The 11,177-nt window shown below is 46.9% G+C and overlaps 1 protein-coding gene across 2 annotated transcripts in view; it reads right to left on the bottom strand.

Moving 5' to 3' along the window:
• The window catches only part of st18 (ST18 C2H2C-type zinc finger transcription factor), a 77,163-nt gene that overhangs the window by 29,283 nt on the left and 36,703 nt on the right, over positions 1-11,177 (bottom strand). For both annotated transcript variants that reach the window (XM_066682907.1, XM_066682906.1), the window contains exons 6-9: positions 9,697-10,410; positions 5,537-5,671; positions 2,900-2,990; positions 62-154 (exon numbers count right to left, since the gene is read on the bottom strand). In XM_066682907.1, the coding sequence (XP_066539004.1) occupies positions 62-154; positions 2,900-2,990; positions 5,537-5,671; positions 9,697-10,410 (1,033 nt within the window). The remainder of the gene's footprint in view (positions 1-61; positions 155-2,899; positions 2,991-5,536; positions 5,672-9,696; positions 10,411-11,177) is intronic.

The following is an 11,177-nucleotide window of genomic DNA, read 5'->3' as shown; positions in this document are numbered from 1 at the left end:
GAAAGGGAGGCGTTCCACCTGCCCAGAGGGACTGAGGTCAGTCCTGGTGTCAGGGTCTTACCTGGCCATTCTCTCTGAAGTCTGTCTGCACTTGGACACGTCGTCCTGGGGCTTAGAGACTTTCTCGGCCGCAGCGATCGGGCAGCCTGAGAGACTGCAACCACACAACACACTTCATTAAAACACACACACACACACACACACACACACACACACCTGCAAGCACGTAGAGCATCCTAGTGACCTGTACATCACAGCAACACCTGATCTCACCATGTCTCAAAGGAATGGCCATCAGACTTTTATTAAACACAACAGAAAAATAAAAAGGAAGCCCAGAAAGGCCATGATTTTGCACATTGGTTTCATAATCTATTTATTTCATTATCATTATTATCATTACTCACTCTGAACAAAAGTGCTCTGTGTTTCTTGTGCTGTGTTGTGCTGTGTTATGTTGTGTTGTGTTGTATTGTGTTGTGTGTTGTGTTGTTTTGCGTTGTGTTGTTTGCGTTGTGTTGTTTTGCTTTGTGCTGTGTTGTGTTTTGTTGTGTTGTGTTGCATTGCATTGTGTTGTGTTGTATTGCATTGTATTGTGTTGTGTTGTTCTGTGTTGTGTTGTTTTGCTTTGTGTTGTATTCTGTTGTGTTGCATTGTTTTGTGTTGTGTTGTATTGTGTTGTGTTGAGTTTTTTTTGTGTTGTATTGTGTTAAGTTGTGTTGAGTTTTTTTGTGTTGTGTTGTATTGTGTTGTGTTGAGTTTTTTTGTGTTGTGTTGTATTGTGTTGTGTTGAGTTTTTTTGTGTTGTGTTGTGTTGTATTGTGTTGTGTTGTGTTGTGATGTATTTTGTTGTCATGTGTTGTGTTGCATTGCTTTGTGTTGTGTTGTATTGTGTTGTGTTGAGTTTTTTTGTGTTGTGTTGTATTGTGTTGTGTTGTGATGTATTTTGTTGTGTTGTTTTGTGTTGTGTTGCGTTGTGTTGTGTTGTGATGTATTTTGTTGTCTTGTGTTGTGTTGTGTTGTATTTTTGTGTTGTGTTGCATTGCTTTGTGTTGTGTTGTATTGTGTTGTGTTGAGATTTTTTGTGTTGTGTTGTGTTGCGTTGTGTTGTATTGTGTTGTGTTGTGATGTATTTTGTTGTGTTGTTTTGTGTTGTGTTGCGTTTTGTTGTGTTGTATTGTGTTGTGTTGTGATGTGATGTATTTTGCTGTCTTGTATTGCGTTGTGTTGCGTTGTGTTGTGATGTATTTTGTTGTCTTGCGTTGTGTTGTGTTGTATTGTGTTGTGTTGTGTTGTGATGTGATGTATTTTGTTGTCTTGTGTTGCATTGTTTTGTGTTGTGTTGTATTTTGTTGTCTTGTGTTGCGTTGTGTTGCGTTGTATTTTGTTGTCTTGTGTTGCATTGTGTTGTGTTGTGTTGTATTTTGTTGTCTTGTGTTGCATTGTGTTGTGTTGTGTTGTGTTGTGATGTATTTTGTTGTCTTGTGTTGTATTTTTGTGTTGTGTTGCATTGTTTTGTGTTGTGTTGTATTGTGTTGTGTTGAGATTTTTTGTGTTGTGTTGTGTTATATTGTGTTGTGATGTATTTTGTTGTCTTGTGTTGTGTTGTGCTGTGTTGTGTTGTGCTGTGTTGTATTGTGTTGTGATGTATTTTGTTGTGTTGTTTTGTGTTGTGTTGCGTTGTGTTGTGTTGTGTTGTGATGTATTTTGTTGTCTTGTGTTGTGTTGTGTTGCATTGTTTTGTGTTGTGTTGTATTGTGTTGTGTTGAGTTTTTTTGTGTTGTGTTGTGTTGTATTGTGTTGTGTTGTGATGTATTTTGTTGTGTTGTTTTGTGTTGTGTTGCGTTTTGTTGTGTTGTATTGTGTTGTGTTGTGATGTGATGTATTTTGTTGTCTTGTATTGCGTTGTGTTGCGTTGTGATGTATTTTGTTGTCTTGCATTGTGTTGTGTTGTATTGTGTTGTGTTGTGATGTGATGTATTTTGTTGTCTTGTGTTGCATTGTGTTGTGTTGTGTTGTGTTGTATTTTGTTGTCTTGTGTTGCATTGTGTTGCGTTTTGTTGTGTTGTATTTTGTTGTCTTGTGTTGCATTGTGTTGTGTTGTGTTGCGTTGTATTTTGTTGTCTTGTGTTGCATTGTGTTGTGTTGTGTTGTGTTGTATTTTGTTGTCTTGTGTTGCATTGTGTTGCGTTGTGTTGTATTTTGTTGTCTTGTGTTGCATTGTGTTGTGTTGTGTTGTGTTGTATTTTGTTGTCTTGTGTTGCATTGTGTTGCGTTGTGTTGTGTTGTATTTTGTTGTCTTGTGTTGCATTGTGTTGCGTTTTGTTGTGTTGTATTTTGTTGTCTTGTGTTGCATTGTGTTGTGTTGTGTTGCGTTGTATTTTGTTGTCTTGTGTTGCATTGTGTTGCGTTGTGTTGCGTTGTATTTTGTTGTCTTGTGTTGCATTGTGTTGTGTTGTGTTGTGTTGTATTTTGTTGTCTTGTGTTGCATTGTGTTGCGTTGTGTTGTGTTGTATTTTGTTGTCTTGTGTTGCATTGTGTTGCGTTTTGTTGTGTTGTATTTTGTTGTCTTGCGTTGTGTTGTGTTGTATTGTGTTGTGATGTGATGTGATGTATTTTGTTGTCTTGTGTTGCATTGTGTTGTGTTGTGTTGCGTTGTATTTTGTTGTCTTGTGTTGCATTGTGTTGTGTTGTGTTGCGTTGTATTTTGTTGTCTTGTGTTGCATTGTGTTGTGTTGTGTTGTGTTGTATTTTGTTGTCTTGTGTTGCATTGTGTTGCGTTTTGTTGTGTTGTATTTTGTTGTCTTGCGTTGTGTTGTGTTGTATTGTGTTGTGATGTGATGTGATGTATTTTGTTGTCTTGTGTTGCATTGTGTTGTGCTGTGTTAAGTGGGCGTACCTTCGGTGTGTGCTGCGGTTGCTGTTGACGTGACCTCTTCCTGTGCAGCCTGGGGTCGGGCACTTCAGTACATTTTCGTGCATGGCTAGGACTAGAGCAGAAGAATACAGCTTAGTTTACACCCATCAGCCAGAAGATTAAAACCACTGGGGTATCTCAGGAGGTGAGGGAACAGTCAGTTCTTGAAGTTGATGTTGGAGACAGAAGAAATGGTCATGGGGGCTCTGGTCAGTGGTCGTCCTTCCTCTGACCACTTTGAGTCGGTACTGACCACTGCACACCGGGAACACCCTACAGACCGGTATTGAGTGAACACAAAAACAAATCCTTCATTTCTCCTGCTTCCAACTTCAACTTTAAGAACTGACCATTCACTCACTGCCTGATATACCCCCCTCTCACTCTTCCACAGGGGGGCGCTATATCTAGATCCCCAATGTTCCTCACTTCACCTGACAGTGGTTTTAATATGGTACTCATTACATGACCACAAGTTTGTAGACACCTGCTCAAATTTCCCCTACTCTTCTGGGAAGGCTTGGATTTGATGGCATTCAGCCACAAAAATGATTAGCTCTGGATCACACACACCGCTGCAGCTCATGCCAAAAACAGTCCTGGGTGCTGCTCCATCACGCCAGGGAACACAGTTCCACTGCTTTATAAACCAGTGCTGGGGGGCTTTATACCCCTCTGGCTGATGCTTGGCATTGGCACTGTCCATGGTGAAGTAATGCACACTCGAGGCAGCTCCACAGTGCCCCCACTCTGCTTCTATAATGTCCACACCACACCCGAAGCGTAGTCTGGAGGGGTATAAAGGACCCCAGCCTTGTGCGATCTCTGCAGTAACGGAGCTCCAGTTAAACGCTTGGGTCTTCGATGGAGTCACAGTGGCTTTGTCCTCATTCATCATCAGCACGGGACCTCACTGATGCTGGCGCTCTTTTGGCTGAATGCAATCAAATGCTCACAACCTGAGCACTGATGGAAAACTACCAGTAAAAGTTGAGCAACAGGCTCCGAGTGTATATCAGTGGCCAGAGAGTGAGAAAGTTACAGCAGTGTGTGTTCACGTTCAGCTGGAGTGAGTGTTGTTTAAAGCTACAGTCCCCTGCAATAAGCACTGAGCTCTGTTTTGGCTCCAGAAGCACAAACCAGTTCATAGATTACTCCCTTAACAGCCGCGAACTTCACAAGAACAGGTTACTGCTTCTGCTTTTCATGCCTAAGTCTATTACCCTTTAAATATCAACAAGAAAACAGACCATGCCTACAAAACAACTAGCATCCGCCGCTTGGGACACGCGTGGAGTAAACGTCCTATCCAGTATCCTTAATAACTTTTTTCCCTTTTGTCCGTATTTTTCAATTAGTTTGGAGGATGTGTCCGCGTCCACTTATTTCCGCGTGCCGCATCCGCCGCTCCTTTGATTCACCGAATGCTGCCGCTGCTCTAGGAGTGCAGGCTTTCATACTGAAAACCCTTAATTACATTTGCTGTTCCTTTTGTTGTGTCCCTGTTTAATGGTGAATGTTTGTGTTGTTTTCAAATGGCAAGAAAAAGAAAGAGAAAAAGGAAAACAGCCAGTGGGGGAAAAAAAAGTGTTTCCACACCATGATGCTGATTTGCATACCACAGTAAATCAAAAGCAGTGGACGGAATTCAGCGCTGACTTTCAGACATGATGAATGCATCCTAATTGTTTTCACTTAGCCCCTTCTGCGTGTCCTCCTGCTTCAAATGGACCTCTCTTAGACACGGTGTAACACCGAGAGAGTACAGGTGTGTGTCACGTCGTGACAGCAGAAAGGACACGGGGTGATTTCACTGCTGTAATATGAAAACACTGATTAAAAACGGTCCAAAATGGTGTAGAATAAAAGTTTCAGGACATTAACTCTCACTAACGTAAACAAGCTCTGCATGTGTCACACAAGCATTGCTCATATTTCACTGGTGGTGGGGGGTGGAGTGGTCGTTCCTATGGCTCCAAAACAGACATTGTTCTTATAAGAAGAGCCTGAGAGTGATTTAGACGTGTGGTAACGTGCTGTGTGTCCAACAGCTGGATAGAACGGGCTCTATTATGTTTAATGCAACATTTCATGCGGCCTGCCTAATAAAGGACACAAGACACTTCTTCAGAGTCTGAACATTTTAAGCACAGATTTATCCAGGAGCTGAAGTCCAGCTGTTTAACTTCACTCTGCCCGCTCTGCAAGCTACTGCCGAATGAAGAAACCTTACTCCGTCCGCTCCTTGAGCTACCGCAGGGTGATTAAACCTCACTAAGCCTGCTCCATCTGCTAATCTTGGTGCGATTAACCATCCTACGTTCATTTGTTTTCCAACACAGGAATTTCTGAGGAAGGTTCTCCTTCAAGAATATGACGTTTTACTTTTCCAACTCTGAAATGACTGTAAACGAGATCAGGTAAAGTGTGCCACATGGTTCTCTCAGTCACAGGAGCCAATCAAATACGTTTGTAGACCCCCACTATAATGAGTTCATTCAGAAACTGAACTATGTCTAACCCCATAAAATAAACGGCTCCCACTGTCTGAGAAGGGGTAAGACCCTCTGGACTCACCCAATCAGTCAAAGACCAGACAACAAACAAGCGGTCACTCACTTTCAGGAGGCACTCGGACTTTGTGGGGACATCCGGACAAGCTTCTGTGGTGTGGGTACAGTCCGGTCACGTGACCTGTGCCATCACACCCTGGCGTGGGACACTTGATGTCCTTCTTGTCTGTGCGTGGTGAGTCTGTGGAAAGACAACACGTGAGTTTTCCTCGACAGAGAACACACCCCTAACCTCCAGTTTAATCTCCGCACAATCACAGCTCGTCGTCTGAACGTGACGTACGGTCCACGACGTCTGACTGGGACTGGTATTTAATGATCCACAGAACAAAAACATATCAGGCTCAATTTTTTGGACAAGCTGCGAGTGCAGAAATAAGACCATGGAAGCTTGTGTTGGAGGAGGGGGAGGTCTGGTGGTGGTTGAAAGCCACAGTGGGTTTGTGGCTGCGGCTGCTGCAGCCCTCCACCTCCCTGTCAACAGTCCACCAAATGAACACAAGGCATAACCTCAGGGTGAGGAGGATTCAGAGCCTCAGCGCAGCCACGAAATTAGACCTCATCATATCTATCAGCATCCAAAACCTAGTATCTCCATTTCTGAGTTATTAAATATCACACTTAGTTACAGTTGCACACAGGAGGGACCGATGGGAACAGCCCCGGACTGAGAATACTGTACGTCACTAAAGGTCCAGTTCTGGAGAAAGGAGCTTTGGTTTCTGTAAAAGGGCGGTCCATTTATTTTCAATTAGAAAAGGCCCAGAATATTGACCATGAACCAGGGGTGTGCGAGTCTTCCCACGGACCCGGAACATCCCCCGCTGGATGTAGACCACACCATATGCTCGGTAAAGCACGTCGGGTCAGATTGTGAGTATTAATCTGACATTAGTTAAGGCTGGACTCTCACGCGGGGCATTGCTTTCTTAGTCCAGATCCACAGAAAGATTAGCCTCAGGGATTACCCATTAAACTGCACTCAGTTGAAGAATCAGCGTCAGACAGCAGAGGTACTTTAGAGGATTTATGACTTATAGCGAGGGTTAAATATCCAGCTGATGCCTATCAAAACCCAATAACACTCAAACACCATCAGAAGATTTGCTCCTTTTCCCAGACGCACCAGTTATTTACTACTTCACTAGTTGCCAAAATGTTTTTAGGATTTACGAGGATTTGGTTCATCTACCCCTCAGAGGAAGAATACACCCCCTCCCACCGCCACCCGTGCTCCTTTTTCTCTCTCGTCTTGCTCTTTAGTGAGTAACTGGACAGCATTTTTAAAGCTGGGTACAGCAAAGTTATAGAGTTCAAAAGCGGAATGTGAATACGTCACTGAGGCCCATGCTCCTGTGTTTTATTATAATGAGGCAAGGGGTGTAGGGGGGAAAGCATCCTCTCTTCTCCTCTCTTCCCCTTTACTCTCTTCCCCTCTCCCCTCCTCTCCTCTCCCCTTCTCTCCTCTCCTCTCCTCTCCTTTCCCCTCCTCTCCTCTCCTCTTCTCTCCTCTCCTCTCCTCTCCTCTTCTGTCCTCTCCTCCCCTCTCCTCTCCTCTCCTCTCCTCTCCTCTCCTCTCCTCTCCCCTTCTCTCCTCTCCTCTCCTCTCCTCTTCTGTCCTCTCCTCTTCTGTCCTCTCCTCTCCTCTCCTCTCCTCACCTCTACTCTCTTCCCCTCTCCTCTCCTCTCCTCTCCTGTCCTTTCCTCTCCTCTCCTCTCCTCACCTCTACTCTCTTCCCCTCTCCCCTCCTCTCCTCTCCTCTCTTCCCCTCTCCCCTCCTCTCCTCTTCTCTCCTCTCCTCTCCTCTTCTGTCCTCTCCTCACCTGTCCTCTCCTCTCCTCTCCTCACCTCTCTCCCCCTCTCCCCTCCTCTCCTCTCCTCTCCTCTCCTCTTCTGTCCTCTCCTCACCTGTCCTCTCCTCTCCTCTCTTCCCCTCTACTCTCTTCCCCTCTCCCCTCCTCTCCTCTCCCCTTCTCTCCTCTCCTCTCCTCTCCTTTCCCTCCTCTCCTCTCCTCTCCCCTTCTCTCCTCTCCTCTCCTCTCCTCTTCTGTCCTCTCCTCCCCTCTCCTCTCCTGTCCTCTCCTCTCCTCTCCTCTCCTCTTCTCTCCTCTCCTCTCCCCTTCTCTCCTCTCCTCTCCTCTCCTCTTCTGTCCTCTCCTCTCCTCTCCTCACCTCTACTCTCTTCCCCTCTCCCCTCCTCTCCTCTCCTCTCCTCACCTCTACTCTCTTCCCCTCTCCTCTCCTCTCCTCTCCTGTCCTTTCCTCTCCTCTCCTCTCCTCACCTCTACTCTCTTCCCCTCTCCCCTCCTCTCCTCTCCTCTCTTCCCCTCTCCCCTCCTCTCCTCTTCTCTCCTCTCCTCTCCTCTTCTGTCCTCTCCTCACCTGTCCTCTCCTCTCCTCTCCTCACCTCTACTCTCTCCCCCTCTCCCCTCCTCTCCTCTCCTCTCCTCACCTCTACTCTCTTCCCCTCTCCTCTCCTCTCCTGTCCTCTCCTCTCCTCTCCTCTTCTCTCCTCTCCTCTCCCCTTCTCTCCTCTCCTCTCCTCTTCTGTCCTCTCCTCTTCTGTCCTCTCCTCTCCTCTCCTCTCCTCACCTCTACTCTCTTCCCCTCTCCCCTCCTCTCCTCTCCTCTCCTCTCCTCACCTCTACTCTCTTCCCCTCTCCTCTCCTCTCCTCTCCTGTCCTTTCCTCTCCTCTCCTCTCCTCACCTCTACTCTCTTCCCCTCTCCCCTCCTCTCCTCTACTCTCTTCCCCTCTCCCCTCCTCTCTTCTCCTCTCCTCTCTTCCCCTCTCCCCTCCTCTCCTCTTCTCTCCTCTCCTCTCCTCTCCTCTTCTGTCCTCTCCTCACCTGTCCTCTCCTCTCCTCTCCTCACCTCTACTCTCTCCCCCTCTCCCCTCCTCTCCTCTCCTCTCCTCATCTGGGAACAGAGCAGCTTTTCCAGGAGGATTAAGAATTAAACTATGTATCAACATTTAACTTTACAGATCACGCATTTCATATGATTTTTAAACCACCCCTTTTACATTGTCTCTGTGTGGGAGGATGAACGGACCAATAGCGATCGTGCAGACTGACTTTAAAATGAATGAAATAAATCTTCTATTAACAGCCTTTACACTTTTAGAACGTATTTTTCTTATACGTTATATTCATATTCAGGAAATGTAGCAGGTCTCATAAATACCCTGGTGTACTACGATTAGCTTGGAGTATTTTATCAGATCCACTGCATGCGCTACAGGGTGAATTATTATTATTTTAGTTTTACATCGTTTGAAATAACTTTCATCAACTATCACTCCCCAGACTCCACCTCCGTAACCCCTCCGTCCCCTGTGCACTGTGCACCACAACCACCACCTGTCACCTCCCTGTCTTCCATCACATCAATGGGGGGGGCCAGCTTCCACACCCAGGACAAACCCACCCAGAGCTCCTCCTCAGAGACCACCTCCCCTGTCTCACGCAGCATTTTCTGTTTCAAACCTGACACCTGAGGGACAGTGTGTGATTCCGTACTCAAGGTTTGTGCACCTCTAGTTCACATTGTACACACTCCACAGAGAACACTAACATTGCGTGATCCCCAGTGATGCCTCAGCTGTCCAAGACTGGAGGTCCTTAGAGGGCACAGCTGGCCTCGCTCTCTCTGGGTGGGTGTAATGAACCCCTCCCGGCGCCGGCCAGTGTGGGCCGCTGTCGGCAGGTTTGACAGACCCAGGCGGGCCGTGCTCTCCTCCGGGGCGTAGAGTTGTCCGGAGATGCTGCATTAGCAGCAGTGGTAGATATCCTCATCCTCATTGCAGTGTTGGGGGGGGGGGGGGGGCATTGTAAGTGACAGGGAGCTAAGAGACCACTAATGATTGGGTTAAAGGAGCTATACGTAACATTATTAACTTAAAATTACAGCTTCAAAATAACTGTGATGCTTCACTGAGCTGCTGAGCAGTGCCTGTCGCTGCTTCTCTGGTCTCAGCACTGCAGAAACTATGCTATGTAACTTTTGGAGGAAGGAAAGCACACCACCACTCTCCCTCCCCCTTGGTTTCAGGACAGTGCTGTAAAAATGAATTACAGTAGGGGGCGCCCAGGACCAAAAACACCAAATCTTACCTAATGTTTCTTTAACACTAACATCTCCAGGAAGTTATCATTGTTCCCTGCACTGTTGTCATTGACCTGGCGTGCCCAAACTTTTGCCTGACCTTTACTGTTGGGGTAGGCCCTGGCCTCCATCTCCAGGATCCTCTGCTGCCTGCGTTCGTGGCTGACATGCTCCAGCAGGAAGCGGTCCATGTCCCTGTAGGCGCTGTGGAGGACGTGCCGGTGCTCGTTCTGCAGGGCCATGGCCTGCTCCAGGAGGCTGAGGTTCAGCCGAGCGCGGTCCAGCTCCAGTGGCCGGCCAGCCCCCAGGCCCAGCCCCCAGCCGGACAGCCTCTCGTCCAGCCTGGGGGCCTGGGGTTCGTCCTCACCGTCGCTCAGCTCCCTGCCGTACGCCAGGTCCTCCATCAGCAGCCCGGTCCGGTTCATGTACATGGAGATGGTTGGATGCCCCCGGAACCTCTTGTGCAGGCCGTCCTCTCCGGGGCCGGGGCTGCAGACGATGCCATTGGTCAGCGACAGAGGAGGAGGGCTGCTCCATCCCCCTTCCTCGTCTTCTTCTTCCATATCGCCGTCCATGTCGGCACCTTTCTCCGGAGACGGACCACACGAGGCTCTGTGGTCGCCCGGGCTCCTCTCGGCGAAGTCTGGCTCCAGCTGCCTCTCGTCGTACTCGCTCTGAGGGTCCGACAGCTGAGTGGCTACCTCGGGGGAGCCTTGGCTGGTGTGCTCTGACCAGGAGAGGGAGCTGTGGGACTTGGCTCTGGTGTCGAGGTGGACGTGGTTAAAGAGGACGTCGCTACAGTCTTGGTCCTCATCTGAAAAAAAGAAGCACAGTGTAGTGTCTGTGTTTTAGTTTTAATGCAGTTTTACAGGTGTGAGGGAGTGACTGGATAAAAATGTGAAACTGTGCCCAGGTTGTGAGTGACTGGGTGAGTGTTTGTGTGTGTGTGTGGGTGTGTGTGTGTGGGTGTGTGTGTATGTGTGTGGGAGTGTGTGTGTGTGTGTGTGTGTGTGTGTGTGTGAGTGGGTGACTGTGTGAAACTGTCTCCAGGAGTGAGTGAATCATTACAACCCTGACCAGGATGAAGTACTTACTGAAGATGAATGAATCTATGAGTGAATGAATGAATGTATGTATGAGTGAGTGAGTGAGTGAATGAGTGAATATATGTATGAGTAAATGAATGAGTGAATGAATGAATGAATGTATGTATGAGTGAGTGAGTGAATGTATGTATGAGTGAATGAATGAGTGAATGTATGTATGAACGAGTGAATGTATGAATGGATGTATGAGTGAATGAACGAGTGAATGTATGAATGAATGTATGAGTGAATGAATGTATGAATGAGTGAATGAACGAGTGAATGTATGAATGAATGTATGAGTGAATGAATGTGTGAATGAGTGAATGTATGAATGAGTAAATGGATGTATGAATGAGTGAATGTATGAATGAGTAAATGAATGTGCTGGAGTCTTGTCTGAAACTGCTTCCCACACATTTTTCCTGAAATCTCTCCGCTGCAGCCTCCACAGAACCACAGCTGTGAGACTGTGAGAGAAGAACAAGACTCTGAG

The sequence above is a fragment of the Hoplias malabaricus genome, chromosome 10 (assembly GCF_029633855.1).
Source record: "Hoplias malabaricus isolate fHopMal1 chromosome 10, fHopMal1.hap1, whole genome shotgun sequence".
Taxonomy (NCBI): domain Eukaryota; kingdom Metazoa; phylum Chordata; class Actinopteri; order Characiformes; family Erythrinidae; genus Hoplias; species Hoplias malabaricus.
This window is presented reverse-complemented; position numbering and strand designations above follow the sequence as displayed.